At 46.2% G+C, this 18,267-nt stretch overlaps 2 protein-coding genes across 4 annotated transcripts in view; one reads left to right on the plus strand and one right to left on the minus strand.

Moving 5' to 3' along the window:
* The window catches only part of gus (splA/ryanodine receptor domain and SOCS box containing gustavus), a 56,486-nt gene extending 51,024 nt beyond the window's left edge, over window positions 1-5,462 (minus strand). For both annotated transcript variants that reach the window (XM_084598774.1, XM_084598775.1), the window contains exon 1: window positions 5,261-5,462. The gene's annotated coding sequence lies outside the window, so the exon portion shown is untranslated. The remainder of the gene's footprint in view (window positions 1-5,260) is intronic.
* A 501-nt stretch (window positions 5,463-5,963) lies between these two features.
* LOC146197050 (46 kDa FK506-binding nuclear protein-like) lies at window positions 5,964-17,861 on the plus strand. Of its 2 annotated transcripts, XM_084598776.1 has the most exons (9): window positions 5,966-6,217; window positions 6,435-6,524; window positions 8,705-8,977; window positions 10,535-10,708; window positions 11,769-11,884; window positions 13,083-13,163; window positions 13,587-13,730; window positions 16,093-16,219; window positions 17,691-17,861. In XM_084598776.1, exons 1-9 carry the CDS (start codon window positions 6,208-6,210, stop codon window positions 17,816-17,818), a joined length of 1,143 nt encoding a protein of 380 aa, XP_084454902.1. In that variant the 5' UTR covers window positions 5,966-6,207; the 3' UTR covers window positions 17,819-17,861. The 2 variants fall into 2 exon arrangements, with proteins under 2 accessions (XP_084454903.1, XP_084454902.1); XM_084598777.1 differs by lacking the exon at window positions 13,083-13,163 and having other exon boundaries at window positions 5,964-6,217.
* The last annotated feature ends 406 nt before the right edge of the window (window positions 17,862-18,267 follow it).

Raw genomic sequence — 18,267 nt, forward strand, 5'->3', positions numbered from 1 at the left:
CACATGCTTTCAACCCCACGCGACCTGCAAGAACAAATTCGCTACCAGTGCTCACTTAAGCGATTGCAGAGCGCACATATGCCATAAACACTGTTCCGGTTTAGTGTCAAGTACAGTCATGGACAATATTTTGCGAGACGCCGGAGCCCCGTTTCAAAGCTGCCTCTGGGCCACTAGGCGGCGTGGTGCGCGCGTCGAGGTTGCGCGGGCCGATGACTAGGCGCATGCCCGTCCTATATGCGTCCGCTGGCCTTTCTCCTCGCTCGTTTTGTTTGAAGCGCTGCTTATTCCGCACTTGGGCGCGGCTGGCGCTGTTTACTGCTCGCGCCGCTCGAGCTATGCGGCCGTCGTGCTCGGCGTGCAGCCAGTCGAAAGCGATAACAGCGCTCGTGCACGGGGCCCGCCACCTTTATACCGAATCATTTAGATCTGTTTCTTTTTTTCTTTCAATAATAACATAACTTCTGGCATGCGATAAAGGTCTCGTTTCTGCAAACTGCCCACTGCGATGAAAACATCTCGATAAAGACACTCGGTCCTTATGCTTCAACTGCGAGCGTTAGCGTGCATCGCAACTCATTCATAGTTATTGTGCCGACCAAAAGCGTAAAAGAGAGAAATAATCCTTAAGCAACAAGTTTATTGTCATAAAACAAAAAATAAAAATAAAACAATGCAGACATCACTGGCAAACGAAAAATTCCTAATACTTGGTGAAACCGCCATCAGCAGCGATGACGCTTGCCAACCGGCGTGGCATCGATTCGTAAAGGGAACGAACCACATCTGTGTCCGCACGAAGCCTTTCCCATTCACCTCTGATCGCTTCCCAGAGTGTGTCTGCGTTGGCATTCCCAATGTGAGACCTCATCAGGTGAGCTTTCAATAGGCCCCACACATTTTCAATGGGACTCATGTCGGCTGCCTTCGGAGGCCATGGCAGCTGCCGCACGCCACGAGCGTCGAGAATAGCGCTCACTTTTCGAGACGTGTGTACAGGGCTCCTATCTTGTTGAAAAAGGTAGAATCCATCTGGGAATGGTCCGTCAAGGACATATGGCGTTAACACACTCTCAATGATGTCGACGTAGGCGTCCGAGGTGAAGGATCCATCGACTCTCACCAGAGGCCCCAGTCCATTTCTTGACATGGCGCCCCATACAGCCACGGAACAGCGACCACTGGAGAACACATTTTGCACGTATGGCGGGCCGTATCTATATAGGAGAAGAAAATCAGTACAAAGTTATAATTTGGGTCTTATGCATCAGGTTGAGCGCGAGTGAAAACTAACTTTTCCGTGTAAAAAGGTTTGATTAGCAACTGTGATTCGTTTCTAAATAGTTAGTACTTGAACCACGCTACTAAATGACAAGGGTTGTTTCGGAAGAGCAATTACTTTAGAGTAAATTGCGGCATCGGCACTAAGAAGCGTTTGCTAATGGACTCTCTTCGGAAGGGCGCTTCTGTCAACATCGTGCACCTCCGAGATATTGCATGCTGAGGAGGAGTATTCGGCATTGTTTACGACGTATATTTCATTTGGGAACACGAAGACAGCAGTTTGCCGCTATATCCCACTTTATTCGTATTCTTCATGTAACATATTCAGGATTTACTTAGACGCAAAAAAAAGGGTATCCATACCTGCAATTCACTGGCCTCCAAACTCGGCACTTCTGGTCCCAGCGGGTGGAAAAAGAAGACTCGTCCGAGAATATAACTTCGGACCAGTCGTCCACAGTCCACCCTTTCAGAGAGTTGGCGAACTCGAGCCGTTCCTTGCGCTGTTTAGTTGTCAGATGCGGCTTCTGGGCAGCCATGCACGATCGGAGACCAATTTCTTTGAGCCGCCGCCTGATAGTTTTAGCAGATATATTCAGTGCAAGTTCCTTGCGGATTTCTTCTGCAGTCATGAAGGGGTCGGCCACAAATGCCGCTATGATCAGGAGGTCATCTTCTTCTGTTGAAGCTCTCGGTCGACCTGGGCGCTCGGAATCTGCCAGGCTGCCTCCATTGCGGAAAACGCGAATGGTTCGGGCTACTGCAGATTTGGAACGACCGGTACGGCGAGCAATTTCTCGCTGGGGAACACCTTCCACGAAGAGACATGCAATCAGTCTCCTGTCGTCGATCGGCACTCTTGGAGGCATTTTGCAACTGGCAGGATTTGCGATGAAATTATATAGGTTTTCCTGGATATCGCTAACCAATCATAAATCAAGTAACGTCGATGGCTGAGCAGAAAATATAGGCGTTATGTGGGAAGAGTGCTTGCGCTATCTCGCCTTTCTACGATCAGACGATGCAAGCATGTGCTCATCAGCCTTATCACGTCGGGGACGTAAGGCCGTAAAATGTAGTACTGTCATTTTATGTGATGTAATACCGTAATTTTCGAACTATAGTTGTTTAAAAGTCACTCTGACGTGATAAGGCTGATGAGCACATGCTTGCATCGTCTGATCGTAGAAAGGCGAGATAGCGCAAGCACTCTTCCCACATAACGCCTATATTTTCTGCTCAGCCATCGACGTTACTTGATTTATGATTGGTTAGCGACATCCAGGAAAACCTATATAATTTCATCGCAAATCCTGCCAGTTGCAAAATGCCTCCAAGAGTGCCGATCGACGACAGGAGACTGATTGCATGTCTCTTCGTGGAAGGTGTTCCCCAGCGAGAAATTGCTCGCCGTACCGGTCGTTCCAAATCTGCAGTAGCCCGAACCATTCGCGTTTTCCGCAATGGAGGCAGCCTGGCAGATTCCAAGCGCCCAGGTCGACCGAGAGCTTCAACAGAAGAAGATGACCTCCTGATCATAGCGGCATCGGTGGCCGACCCCTTCATGACTGCAGAAGAAATCCGCAAGGAACTTGCACTGAATATATCTGCTAAAACTATCAGGCGGCGGCTCAAAGAAATTGGTCTCCGATCGTGCATGGCTGCCCAGAAGCCGCATCTGACAACTAAACAGCGCAAGGAACGGCTCGAGTTCGCCAACTCTCTGAAAGGGTGGACTGTGGACGACTGGTCCGAAGTTATATTCTCGGACGAGTCTTCTTTTTCCACCCGCTGGGACCAGAAGTGCCGAGTTTGGAGGCCAGTGAATTGCAGGTATGGATACCCTTTTTTTTGCGTCTAAGTAAATCCTGAATATTTTATATGAAGAATACGAATAAAGTAGGATATAGCGGCAAACTGCTGTCTTCGTGTTCCCAAATGAAATATACGTCGTAAACAATGCCGAATACTCCTCCTCAGCATGCAATATCTCGGAGGTGCACGATGTTGACAGAAGCGCCCTTCCGAAGAGAGTCCATTAGCAAACGCTTCTTAGTGCCGATGCCGCAATTTACTCTAAAGTAATTGCTCTTCCGAAACAACTCTTGTCATTTAGTAGCGTGGTTCAAGTACTAACTATTTAGAAATGATTCACAGTTGTTAATCAAACCTGTTTACACGGAAAAGTTAGTTTTCACTCGCGCTCAACCTGATGCATAAGACCCAAATTATAACTTTGTACTGATTTTCTTCTCCTATATAGATACGACCCGCCATACGTGCAAAATGTGTTCTCCAGTGGTCGCTGTTCCGTGGCTGTATGGGGCGCCATGTCAAGAAATGGACTGGGGCCTCTGGTTAGAGTCGACGGATCCTTCACCTCGGACGCCTACGTCGACATCATTGAGAGTGTGTTAACGCCATATGTCCTTGACGGACCATTCCCAGATGGATTCTGCCTTTTTCAACAAGATAGGAGCCCTGTACACACGTCTCGAAAAGTGAGCGCTATTCTCGACGCTCGTGGCGTGCGGCAGCTGCCATGGCCTCCGAAGGGAGCCGACATGAGTCCCATTGAAAATGTGTGGGGCCTATTGAAAGCTCACCTGATGAGGTCTCACATTGGGAATGCCAACGCAGACACTCTGGGAAGCGATCAGAGGTGAATGGGAAAGGCTTCGTGCGGACACAGATGTGGTTCGTTCCCTTTACGAATCGATGCCACGCCGGTTGGCAAGCGTCATCGCTGCTGATGGCGGTTTCACCAAGTATTAGGAATTTTTCGTTTGCCAGTGATGTCTGCATTGTTTTATTTTTATTTTTTGTTTTATGACAATAAACTTGTTGCTTAAGGATTATTTCTCTCTTTTACGCTTTTGGTCGGCACAATAACTATGAATGAGTTGCGATGCACGCTAACGCTCGCAGTTGAAGCATAAGGACCGAGTGTTTTTATCGAGATGTTTTCATCGCAGTGGGCAGTTTGCAGAAACGAGACCTTTATCGCATGCCAGAAGTTATGTTATTATTGAAAGAAAAAAAGAAACAGATCTAAATGATTCGGTATAAAGGTGGCGGGCCCCGTGCACGAGCGCTGTTATCGCTTTCGACTGGCTGCACGCCGAGCACGACGGCCGCATAGCTCGAGCGGCGCGAGCAGTAAACAGCGCCAGCCGCGCCCAAGTGGGGAATAAGGAGCGCTTCAAACAAAACGAGCGAGGAGAAAGGCCAGCGGACGCATATAGGACGGGCATGCGCCTAGTCATCGGCCCGCGCAACCTCGACGCGCGCACCACGCCGCCTAGTGGCCCAGAGGCAGCTTTGAAACGGGGCTCCGGCGTCTCGCAAAATATTGTCCATGACTGTAGTTCCTAATGCTCAGCTACCGGTGATCTCGAATGAGGCAACAGAGAACAGTGTCAGCAGACGTTACCGCGGCAAAAGCAGTAACACGCGCCCGTCCGCAGCTCAACTTTTACAATCTAAAAGCGACAAGGCTGCGCTACGTTTTCTTATTCGAATATGACGGCAGTGAGATGAGGTGGGCGTTTATCAGCTTCCTGATGAGTTAGGCCCAAGTTGGTAATGACTGCGACCTAAACTGCGTGTCACATTCGCAGATCGCTACTACTAGCTCTGACTGACGAAGTAATCGGCAGACTACAGTACTAAACACGAGTCCAGCATCAACCAGAACCGTTCTGATATTTCACTTTTCAGTATAAGTGCGCAGAGCTTTGTAACAGTGGATCACGACAATACGTCTAGCCCGTTATTGACGACTGGTGTCTGCAATACTAAATAGACAATTTTCAACGCTATGTATGAATAAAGGTGTCAGCACAAGACAATCGATGTCTTTTTACACTGGCAGGTGTTTACACCGCCAATAGTTGTCAAAGGGTGATGTTCTTGCAGCACATTTGCTGATGTTCAATAAAAGTGCAGCTACAGCTGCTTTAGCATGGCGACTCACCGGAAGGTTACCAGCGGCCACACAAAAGCGGGGGTCGCTGCAAGGACTTTTAAACTGTCGCACAACACATGTCACGTCGCTGGCTTCACTGATATTTCAAACCACAAGTGACAGTCACACGTCACGCCGAAACTTTCTGAAGATTTCGGTGTTGGTACGCCATTATACTAAACAAAATGGCGTTGAGCTGAGATGTGCATATAGCCCAACTGTCGTAAAAATGTTTCGCGCGTCATAACCCCGTTTGACCAAGTTGCAGAAAAGCACCGTCATATTGCCTTTTCGAAAGTGTTAAAGTCACCACAGAATTTATTATTAGCAAGTGTACAACGCTGCGGCTGGCGTAAAAAATAACCCCAAATCAAAACCAAAACTTTCAAAGTTTACAAATATAGTAGCGCCGTATGGGTTTAAACAACAAATGAGGCTGATTACGATCTTAGCGCTCTCTTTGAACAACCAGCGATTACATATTTGTAGTTTATTAACCTTCATTAAGTAGTTACACAATTACATCTGCAGTTAGGCCATTAGGTTTTTTTTTTTTTTTATATGAACTGATAATATACGCCACAATGCATATAAATTAACTTGTTTTTTAGTTAACCGTTAAAAGAGCGCACGTCGCTTACCGAACTTTTCTTCTGCATAATGTAGTTCTCGTGCTATCAAAGCTATCAATGCTATCAATTTTTGGTCGTAGCCCGGGCGCCCTCTGTGTGTGCGGTGGCGGACTGGTGCAACGTGCGTCAGCGATCGGCGCCGGTGCTTGCGTTCGCACGAGCCTGTGCCCGCGTGCATTTTCAGCTTTTAAGTGTGTGCTTGGCGTATTTTAGCGGTCCATGCGTGCAGCGACAGAGCGCGGCATAACGAAGAATCTGTAACAACGTCGTGGGCGTGAACTTTTGGCCCATCCACTGCGGGGCATAAGCGACAGAGCGGGAAAAATGTTTTGGGGTAAGTGCATGCTTTTTCTTCCTCGCATTGTTCTCGTAGCTACCAGTTGCTGTGAGGTAGCATCGCAAATTGAACAGTGAACTTTGGTGGATTCTAGTTTCAAGAAACTAATCATGGTTATAGAGCCAAGGGGTGGCACAACTGTCAGGTTGTGCCTTATGTTGTTGTGGTTGAATGTGAGCTAATTATTGTGCTACATGCCGACCACCTTTTTCAGGCGTCACTTTGGAGAGCGGGAAGCGCTATTCCCAGGTGGTCGATACATCGTATCACCTATCCATGGCTGCTCTGGAGCCAAGACAGGGAGGTAAGTCGGCGCATCTATCTTTGCACGACGAAGTGGTTCCCCCAAACTCCCGCCACCGCCGTAGTTCTTAGGATTATCTGTGCCTGTCGATTATCTTTCTTATGTGATAATCTGAGTAGACAGTGTTATGAATAACGTGATCATGTGGACAAGCAAGCGCTTTAGAAGAAATGCAGGACTTACACGGTACATTTCTTTTTAACGTCATGTGAGGTTACTGGCTTTCGCATCGTGACTTGTCACTTACTTGCTCGTAGTAGCTGATCGCATTATTTGCTCAAATTTGAGGCGATGGCTTGTGCATGATGTCACTGTGGTGCCCTGATACTGGATCACGTACAGCTTTCACCGTGCACATCGGAGCATGTGGCGATAAGCGGATTATGTACACGTGCGCCGGCCTTCACAACGGGCCTGGTTCACTAACACGGCAATATCTAAGACGCCCGCAGGCCATCCCTAAATTATGTCATTCTTTCAAAAAGAAAACTGGCCAACAAGTTGTACTCGAAATGCCCTAAGTACCATGCTTAAGTTCATTGTCATACAGTTAGCATCTTGTAAAGGCCACAAAATACAGTCGAGCCCACTTATAACAAACTTGGTGGTCACACGGATTGTGTTTGTTATATCTAAAGCTCATAGCAAGCGGTCTTTTAAAAGAGACTGTCAAACTGCTTTCTTTAGTCACTTTAGGAACATGATAATATCGACAGCAATTGAAGTGTTCATGACGTCTGGTGGTAGGTCGCCATCCACATCCTTGATTCTTGACAAGGAAGCAGCATGTGGGTGCAGGATGTACTACATGGCTGCTGTTTGCGGATGCCTTTCCATGCTGAAGCAGCACAGAAGGTGAGATCCGGGTGAGCAGGCGACGTATGCCACAGACTGGGTGGGCCAGCCGGGAATGCATACCACCTCAAATCGGTAATGGTAGTTGACCATTGGCCCTGTGCAGCAGTTTCCATTTCAACACTGCCGCTTCCTCGCACTTACTGCTATTATGCTTCCACATTAGACACTTTGCCTAATCAAGGTACACAAATGCATCAACAGTCATTGCAGCCTCTTGAGGCTTGCTTGGCCAAACCAAGTGGTGAGGCCACGATTGTTCATTTATGTGATACACAGTTCCATAAACCAGATACATATTTTTACGGCATCTCTAGGCTGGATCGTAGTAAGTGAGAGTTCGGATAACTGCAGCTTTTATAAGTGGACTTGACTGTACGGCTTTCTGCATCTGTCTTTTTTCATAGCGATTTTACACTTCAAAACTGCTGTCTTGTTGTATTTAAGCCAGCAAGAGTAATCAGCTGTCTTGTGAAGCATCACATAAGCAGTGTCTGTTCTCTTGAAAAGAAATTGCCTCTCTATAATAGGTGAAGTAATATTAAACGTTAGTATGAGTGCTCAAATGCATGAGACATGCACTGTTGGCAGTGTCATCTTTTTCTTTTGTGTAGACGGTGTCCTTCAAACCGTTTGTCATTTTATCATGATGTTCATGGGTCGTGCCCCGGTCAGAGAAATAACCAACTTTCACCTCTGAACCGGTTTGCACAGGTCGGGCATTCCCCAGCCACCTTCCTTCTCCCATTTTCACCAACATCAGTACACGGTGCACCTACTACCATGCTACCAGAGGCCAAATGTATTGCCTCTTCCATGTGCTTCGATGGCAGTTTAAGAGAGGTTGTCTTCTCTGCATGGCTCAGGTTGAGATGGTCTCTTTGAACAATTGTTTCCCTTGAAACTTTATGTTTAAGCTGGAATTGAGGCCTATTTTAAAGCAAGAACTTCATCAGCAGGCATTCAAGGCCATATGTGGTATTGTTTTGAACTTCATACCACCTATTTGTTTGTTTAATCATTCTGGCAAATTAGTTTCATTCAAGTGTTGACAGCCCATTCTGCAGGAAAATTAAGGCATCAGCTAGCATCTCTTTTTATATTTTTATATATTTTAAAAGCACGCAAAACCACACTGCTGTACTGATTAGTGACAAATGACAGTGGAAGTAATGACACTGGGTATGTTCTGGTTACAGAGTCTTCAGGTGTTGATGCTGCAAAGGGAGTATTCTGACTTTTGAACCTACTCAGTAATGGATTAGGTCGACAGAGAATCTATAATGTGAGCAGTACATCCTATTGCAAATGTTGTTGCCACACAGGGGAGCCTGTCATGGTGATGTTGGAGCATGGGAAGGCGGAGTTCCTCCTCTGCACTTTGGACCAGGCCCATTCACGACAGGTGCCCCTGGACCTCAACTTTGTTGAGGGGGAGGAGGTGACCTTTTTCCTCAACGGCAAGGGCACCGTGCACTTGACGGGCTACCTGACTGACGGCCTGCAGGACGACGAGGAATCTTCAGATGACGAAGTGTCCTTACCAGATGAGGAGGAAGAGGAACAAGAAAATGATCTTTCCATGGGTGACCGCTCACGTAAGCTGCTTTCACTAATTTCTCGCTTTGCTTATTGGCAAATTTTGTGCAAACTTGAGCTACTTGCTAGAAGGAAGTCATGGTGCGGGCACAGACTCTAGGCTTTGTTGTGACTCTGGATCTGCCTTCCACACATTTTCTTGTTTGTCACTACTCGAAATTGTACCATATCCTCATTTGCATTGTCTTGTTGGCCAACTATTGTGAGATGCATTACTTGGGAAAACGATTATGGCATACACATTAGGTTCAAAGAGTTATGGATGAGCATATTTATTGTTTTTCTATACTATCAATAAACCATCAGGGTGTCTAGCAGCCGGGAAAACTGGGAATCGTCAGGGAACTTTTATGCACTGGGAAAAGAAACTTCAGGGAAACAGCAGAAATTTCGCAAAGTCTGGGACAATGGCGCAATATATTCTGCAGTGCATTTTCATTTCAAGCTGGTGCACAACAATGTTATTCACGCTGTTCTTTTTTTTGGGGGGGGAGGGGGCTGTCTCGCCGCAAGGCAGGTGCGTTATGTTACTACGCCAAAGCATTACTGAGTTGCCACAGTACAAGAACCAATACGCACTCAAGTGCGTATTGATTCTTCAATAAAATATGCGGGAGCCATGCCGACAGCGTCCAGCGCAAAACATTATGGCGCGAAAGCGATCTCCATATTGGATTGGGTTGGCTTGGCTTTTTGTGTGGTAGGCGGCTCGCGTGCTCTGATGCTGGCATCGTGTGTTAACTCTATGCTGGCATCCTTGCATTTCTCATTTTCAGTAAACTTTTGACATTCTTAATGGCCATTAATACTAATGACAGCCTTTCACTGTTGTAATTGCAGAATATGATTAATAGCTTTTTGTTGTGAATTATTCATCTGTGCTCATTGTCATCAGTAGCTACATTCTTGAGCCTCTTGATTCGTCAGAGAAATTAAACTGAAATAATCAGGGAAAACCGGGGATTTTGAAAATAATGGTTTGCTAGACACCCTGACCATTCAGTTACTGTTTCAAACAGCAGGGCGCATTCAATTTATATGAAGCTATATAGGTGCATGGTGCATTAGTGCAGCAAAGAATTAAAGGGGCATCCAGTGTTTCCTTTTAGTAAAAGGATAGGTTCTGTAGACGTTTCCTTGTGTGCCTGCGTGCCTCTGTTGGCAACCTGCTTGTCCCAAGTAGGACTTGCAATGTCGCAGTGGAATTTTTTAGATGACTTCCGAACTACGACCAGCGTAAGACCTGACAGTGTTTTATGGTAGCCCTTTTCCGTCCTTTCTCCCCAGTCTGAAACGACTGCTGGTGCTTTTCGCTAGCAATCAGCCCTCTGAAGGTTATGAGACACTTTGTTTTGATATGGCAGAGGGAACATGCATCCTGTGTTCTCCGCACAGTGTGTGTTCCTTTTTTGTGTCCCAATCCTCTTTCTAGCATGTATACCAATTGACCTCTTGGAGAGTTCTTGTCTGTTACTAATAGACAAGCATTTGAAGTGAGGGAAATTGAGGGTGGAGCCAGGTAGCTGCCAGCAACTTTTATCTCTCCTCGCATGCAGCCCAGAAATCACCAAAGCGTACCAAGAAGCCCAAGCAGGCGCTCCTTCAGGCACTCAATGGCGATGACAGCGAAGATGAGTCTGACACCGACTTTGATGTAGACCAGGTCGAAGATGAAACAGAAGAGGACGAAGAGGATGCAGATGATGATGATGCAGATGAGGACGCGTCAGGTTAGTTATGGCACCATTGTGGTATAAGTTGAGAAGTGCCCTAATGAAAATGCAAATTGTGGTGTTCATCAACATTAAGTACCCTTTTGAGTTGGCTTGGCAGATTGCATTTCCTCACATTCTTCCATGGGACTTTTCTGAGTGCCTATTTCTAGCCGCATATTCCTGTCACGTGTAATAGTTCTTGCAGCGAAAGGTTTAAACAGTTATAAATAAATATCATTACTGTGTATTTATGGCCTTGGTGTAAGTGCTGGTAATGGTGCAAAGTAATTATTTAGTGGCATAAAAACTCGTCATTAGATAACCAAAGTGGGCTTAAGGCGTGATGTTTTGCTGTGGATTGAGTGTGTTAATAAATTTGCATTTTTGTGCACTGCTTTTGTTCGCAGTGCATCATACTGTTAAATAATGAATGCGAGTATCCCGATTTTGTGCGACAGTAAATGTTGTTACAAATGCCGATTAAACTGACATAGGACAGGAAGCAAATTGCATTTGTGTGGTAGGATAAAGCTTTAAAGAAAAACCAGCAGTTAGCAGTCACGTCATGGTCGATGACATCACAGTCTCGCTGTATTCCGTAGAATCTCGGCATTCGAGGAAGCACGAAATGAAAGGCGCAGCACGGACGCCTGGATGGGACGGCAGGTGGGGTCAGCTTCGTATATGTGTGACTCGCCTGATGATGTCATCGGTCATGACGACATCACCAGGTGATGACGCCACAATCTCGCGGTATACCACGAAATCTCGCAAAGTGTGACGCTTCTCGCAGACGGACACTCGAGACTAGCTCTTTGTCGAGGTTGTAGGAAAAGCTTGACTTCAGGCTACTTTGTTGTCGCAGAGGAACGGTATTTGATCGTCAAGAACACAGTTCGAGCTTCACTGCAGACATTGGGTTGTATCCAGCTACCGGAAAAATAATTTGCTTGAAGTGACAGTAAATTTTTTGTGCTACGTGAGTATTGCTTCTGTACTGAATGTGAGCGGGCCGTTTAGTTTGGGAACGAGCGAGAGCACGTGTTTGAAGGTGTCTTTTTATGGGGTTGTGCAGAAGAAGAGGAGGAGCCTTTGTCACTCGTGCAACAAAAGCGCCCGCCCCAGAAGCGCCCTGCAGACAAAGCATTTGGCAACGCTTCACCGTCAGGAGAAAAGCGCACTTCCTTGGTGGTAAGTCTGCTTTGTAGCTCAGTGTTTAATGTATGCGCCACTGTACGAGGAGCCCGGAGTGCAACTGCATCGCTTTTTTAGAATTCCAGAGCATTCAAGGATTCAAATCTATGCAGACGTATGTAAAGGATGCAAATATTTTTTCGCGCTCGCACACAAGCTGATAACATAAGCGACAAGTCAAGCTTCTCCTCACAGCACCAAAGAACTGTGGCAAAGCTTGCTAATGACATCACAGACGGTAATATTTCTAATTTCTACTGCCTTTTCCCACGCCTTGCAGTGCATTACTAGCTGGTGCTAAACAATACTTCTAGCGCTTTGCTTTCGGTAGCTTTGTTTTTACTTCTTTAAATCAACTGTTTCTATGCGAAAAACATACTGGTACCATCCATGATGTCACCATGCGCCCACCTCACTAGAGCAATGCGAGGCAACCCTGATAAGCATCTGTGGACTAGAGGAACAACGAGCTCTGGTCCGATGGGCTCAAGCAGCAGCGTCAACCAATGACATCCCAGAAAAACATGAGCATCATCCTCTTATTACCAAATAAAAATTTTCACCACCACCAATATACAGTGCGGAGAGCCTGAAAGGTGTCGTGATTTTAATCGCTGAATTTTACACTGTTTCGAAGGGTACGGCCAAAATATTTCGCATGCTTGAACAATCACCTTTACTCATTTGACCCCCCCCCCCCCCCCGGATGTCATTGTATTGTAAAACGGGTGCAGTTTGCTGGCTTCAGCTGCTCGTTATTCGTGTGCATGATCTAGGCATTGAAAATGAAGATGGCAAGAGCCTGTAAATGCAGTTTGGGAGTCTTTCTCTCTATATATAGGTATATATATATTTTTTTTATTATTTTAGCATCATCTGTGGTGCAGTTGCCCAAGTGAAAAAAATCCTTTATACTATACTTTTGAAGGGTGGCAGGCGGTACCGGCCCAGTCAGCACAAATGCTGTGTCCAACTCCTCCAGGATTGGCCTAACAGAATTTTAGAATCACCTTGTATATTGAGTGCAGTTTTGTTCTTTATAAACTGCACTTACAAGCTGCACTGTGTAATGTTCATTGTCAATTGTGGACTCTATATATGCATTGATGCCCCATACTCTCCGACCCACCCCACCTGACCCAATTGCCTACTTCTATTTCCCCATCCACACTTGTGGGCCGCCCTTTATATGCAGCCTTCAACTTCACCCGAAGAGTCTTCTGCGAAGAAGAAACGCAAGAAAAACAAGAAGCAGCGCAGTGAAACCCCCACTGCAGTAAGTAGCCAGTACAAGTACTCGTAGCGGCTAGGTGATTGTGGTTCTTATGAACCACTGATCTTTCTTCCAAACTGCATTTACTATCTGTATGAAAATGAGTAGCGAGTTGGCCAGTTCTCGTCTTTCTTTGAACATTTTTGCTCACATTTAATACTGCTGCGACATGAGCACGCACTGGTCATCACTACTGAATGACAGTATTGCATCATATTTCTTGCATTTTAGTTTCTCTTGCTCTGTCGAAATGGAGTATTGCTGCACAGGCTTATTAAGGGGAATTTCAAGCCGAAGTTGCTTGGGCGAAGCTCCCACGGAGCAATGCAACGTGCTGCAAGGAATATGGATGGTTGTTTACGCACGTTTGCAGTTTTTTGTAAGCAGGCGACAAATTATTGCTCTTGCACGCATATTTGTTCACAGGACACTGAGAACTCACAGGCTCAGCCATCGCCCCAGAATGCACACATGCAGGGAAACAAAGGAGTTACAGCCAAGCTGCCTGGGGGTGTTATCAGCACCGATTTGCGGGTCGGCAGTGGCCCTGTGGCCAAACCTGGTCGAGTCGTAAGTGTAACGGCAAATATTTTTCTCTCGCTACCTTCCATGTCGCACTACCTTCGACTGCTGCTGCTCTAGCAATGATGCAAAGCAGATAATCTTAGGATGCTGACCTGTCGATCTTGAGAAATTGCTTCAAACTATATCTGTGAAGACTTTCATGTAGAGGAGCACAGAATTTCTTAAGTAGCAACTGGTCAGCAAGGATAGGTAGTCGATAGACGATTTTTCTGAAAGCAAGGAGGGGAAGAGGGAAATACTACTCTCTAACCATGTGCATTGCTCCAGTTCACTGTTGCCGATCTCGAGTGTACTGCGCATTTGCACGTTTTGTGCATAATAGAATGGCATTATTTATCGATGCCGTTCGCAATAGTAACATTGTCGGGAGAGCAATGCATGATCCTTCGCAACCCATCCGAGCGAACGATGTAGTGAAACCCTTGCACCAGCAACAGAAAAGGGTGCTAAACTTGTTACTTCAAAAGAAAATTCTGCTCGAAAGTCACTGACCTGTACTGCGTTGCTGGTAGGCACAATAACTGTGGTTCAAGCAAATTTCTGATGACTGCCATCTTCCCGCTGTGCAGCATGGCTTATTCATTCTGCTTGTACGCTGGCTCCGCTTCTAAAGCATCACTGAAATTTATATCTTCCTGTTATGGGACATTGGGATTGGCAGTAAGACAGTGCCATGAGTAGGCTATTTACTATACCACTAAGCAGTTACAAAGCGCCATCTGATGCGCCTAACGACGAGCAGGGAGTAGCGCACAATCAGAGCGCCAGTGTCTGGCACACTCATGCGACACCAGTACGGTAAGCTTGAGCTTCGCGGCATGATGCAGTTTGAGGCCGCCCTCTTTTTTCAACATTCTGCTCAACATACCGTGCAAATGACGCAGTGAAGACTCGATGGTGTGCATGTTAACTCCATCGGACGGCACTGCTTGTTTTATGTGTTGCTCTTGAACGTGATTTAGCTTGAAATCTGTACATTGTTGAAGCGGGCCAGCGCACCATCATGTAACAATATGCAATGTTGAGGGAAAATACATGACATCAAATGTGCTGCAGTACGCACCAAATCAGTGCAGTGGTCAAGGGAAGCATCATGGGAAGCATCTCTACGTAGTAAAGCTGCATTCCTTGATCGAACTTGAGATATGTGCTTCATAAAAGGTACAGCAGAAGTTAATGGTAACACTACTAATCAGTAATGGTAGTTTGATCACTCTAAACAGAGCGCAGCTCTCGCCATCACGTTGGTGACTACTGCTGCTTCCAGCCGCCTCCATCATACAGCTCTAATGGTGTAGCTTGTTGGTGCAATCAAACAAAGCACGCAAAAAAAATTCTAGAGGGCACTTTGGACCTCTAAAGTGCAATGAGGCGAAAGCCATTATAGCGCGGTGTATGGTAACCCTCCACTACAGAGCCTCTATCTCCCTCACTTCTTTCACTCCCACCTTTTACAGCTCCACGGAGAATCGTGACAGATACTACGCCTTTTCGATCCTGTAAATCAATATCGAATGTCGCTGATGCATGCTGTACTAATTCCTCCTAGACGTCTGGGTCTGCTTCTGTTTGCTGTATGCTGTGGCATTCGAGGAAGCGGCAAATGAAAGGCGCCACACGGACGCCTGGATTTAACGCCCGGCAGGGTCAATTGTATATATGCATGAATCACCTGGTGACATCATGACCTGTCGTGACAGTACATCGCGCGCGCCTTGTTGAACACAACCAGCATTTCATTGAACGCATGAAAGCTCACCGGCGTTCTATAATTCATTTACAGGAAAGGAAAGGCACAGTACCTGTCACTCGCGGAATCCCGCTATCATCCTCATGGTAGACAAAGGGAATTATTAAGAGCGTTTCACGATCCGGGGCGTGGCGCAGTTGGTAAAGCGCAAGCTGGGGATCCAAGGGATGGAAGTTCGTTTCCTGGTGAAGACAAGGCTTATTAATTTATTTTTAACTCCCGCTCTCAAAAGCGTGACACCTCTGCTGACAACCTTCTGTCGACAACGATGAGGCATTAAAGGCTTTTGCCTTAAAAAGCACTGCTGTGCTAAGCAGTTTTCACGAGTACTGCACTGTAACTGTTGTGCACCACAGCACCAGTGACGTAGACACAGCGCAAGATTGCATCGAGTGTCGGTGCAGACTTTATGGTTTGGTTCATACAGGGTGCCACCATCAAATCAAGATGGCGGTGCCCAGGCACTGAAACTAAAATCACGTATAATAGCATGCAATTCATTAATTACGCTGTCAAAAACTTTAGGCAAGTGTGACATGCTCTGAATGTAATTGCCTTCAGGCGTGACAAAAGGTTTTTGGCTCCCTCTGTGTGCAGATGCACGTCTACTACACTGGAAAGCTGTCCAACAACAAAGTGTTTGACTCTTGCACATCAGGCAAGGCATTTAGCTTCCGGCTGGGCAAGCATGAGGTCATCAAAGGCTGGGACACAGGCATCCAGGGTGAGTGCTGTTTGCGTGGTTCTGAGAGTGCATAGATATCACTGTTTCGATGCGGCTAGTACTCTAGATTTGCAAATAGGAGGTTGATGTGGCAAGAAAAGTTAAGGGGGACACTTAAGCTCCGCCTTTAAGGGTATGACACAATAGCATAGGCTACCAGCCCACATATAAAGCCCCGCTTTAACCATGCCGTATGAGTGCCTGCATGGCTTAGGGGTAATGTGAATGCAAAGTTCCTTACCCTAGCTGATTCTGATGTCAACCTCCCATATGAAAGGAGAGACCCAAGTTGGCAGCTAACGTTGGACAGCTCTACATCCAATCAGTGCGTGGCCATGTCAGGTGCCTGCTAGCGCCATGCTCATGAATTTTCGCTCACAACGCCAGCTCCGGATTTTCGAGGAACACGCTACCGCCCCAGAGAGCAGATCTAGTTGCATGAAAGATTTTCACTTGCTTATAACGTGTTGCTGTGGCATGCACTCCTTTCTGCTGTTATAGAGCATGATCCGCCCTCTTGATACTGTCTAAGATTTTTGCTACACTTATCTCTTGCTGCAGTAGTTAACTTTTTGCATGTAAAATAAGCAAACTACCTTTTTCACGAGACATGGTGTCCTCTGGGGGAGGCAAAAATTTGTGGTCTCCTGCTGCAAAACAAACGCACATGTGAGACACAGTCGCACTGAGATTCCATGAGCTGCCAACTACAGCCGAGAAGTGGCAAGTAGTTACTTGACAGCTGCTGCAGTCTGTCATTGTCACCTCTCACTGACGCGAACTGCACATTCGCAGTAGAAATTGGTGGTTTGTTTTCAGTGAGTCAAGCTGTAAAGGAGGAGGGGCAAACATGCACTGTGTGGCCATGTCAGATTGTAATCCGTATGGAGCACTGTGCACAGATTAGGACCTGGGGTCTCAGTATGGAAACAGGGGAGGCAAAAGAAAGAACGCTACTTTCCACTAGTCGAAATAGGGAAGTACCATATTTACACGTATATAACATGACCGCAAATGTAACGCAAGGGGAGGAGGCCGCACGAAAGTTTTTTAAAAAATAAAATGTTACAGTTGTAACCACATGAAGCTAGGCAACCTGGACGGGTGATGGATTCTTAGCATTAGTGCTGTCCTGTTTCACTTAGAAGTGCAACAAAATATGCACTTTTGTAGACAGGCTGTTTGGCTACTTATTAGGTGTGATTGCCCCACTGTACAATGCAGCTAATTGTTGTAATGCAACATTTTACGGTGCAGCTTGTTCTCTGGTCCCTCTCTACATCACTTTAGCGCCGGTTGGGTAAAATGCGATGGAGTATTCTAACCAAGCCATTGCACATTATCACTTCAGGTCTAGTTTGGTATGGATTTGTTTTGCGTTTTGTGCCAGTGCGCGTCTTGTTGAGTGAGTGCCGTTTTCTAAGTTTGGAGCAAGGCACACATTTGAACTCTTGCATGTGTCTTTGTGCAGGCATGAAGGTGGGTGGAAAGCGTCGCCTGATCATTCCTCCCAGTCTGGCATACGGAAACACCCGCATGGGTTCCATTCCACCGAACAGCACCCTGCACTTTGATGTGGAGCTCAAGGCCGTCTCTTGAAAAATTCACGTTTTTTCTCATTAAAGTTGCCATCGTCTTTTAACCGTGCATCAGTCAGCCTCCTTTTTATAAGCACTGTAGCAGTTTCCGGGATGGAGACTTGTGTTTGTGTTCTTGGTACACTGTAGTGCATCCTTGGAGATATGCAATTGCAGAGCATGACCGTCAAAACTCAGAAGTGGCACACAAAAATGCACGGAGTTGCAAAAACAGCCTTTTGTAGAACAACTTCACAACGCTTTATTTTGGAGACCATGATGGAAAACTATCTTAACTATTTCAACAAATCTGCAGTAACTTTGCGTTACATTCTTAGTACACTGATGCAGAAATTCGGCACAAAATTCTTGCTGCTCTAGAAAGCCATTGTCACAATATACTCAATCGTATTGTACAACTTCACATATAGGAAAATGAGTACGTTGCAGCAAAACTTCGGTGCTGAAGGA

This window comes from Amblyomma maculatum, chromosome 3, assembly GCF_055883805.1.
Source record: "Amblyomma maculatum isolate TAMU_Amacu chromosome 3, ASM5588380v1, whole genome shotgun sequence".
NCBI classification, from domain to species: Eukaryota; Metazoa; Arthropoda; class Arachnida; order Ixodida; family Ixodidae; genus Amblyomma; species Amblyomma maculatum.

Bases quoted from the DNA above. Each gene is read 5' to 3' on its own strand.
- LOC146197050 (XM_084598776.1), top strand. The intron at 13,164-13,586 runs GTAAGTAGCCAG...ATTTGTTCACAG, and splicing joins GCAGTGAAACCCCCACTGCA to GACACTGAGAACTCACAGGC. The intron at 16,220-17,690 runs GTGAGTGCTGTT...GTCTTTGTGCAG, and splicing joins CTGGGACACAGGCATCCAGG to GCATGAAGGTGGGTGGAAAG.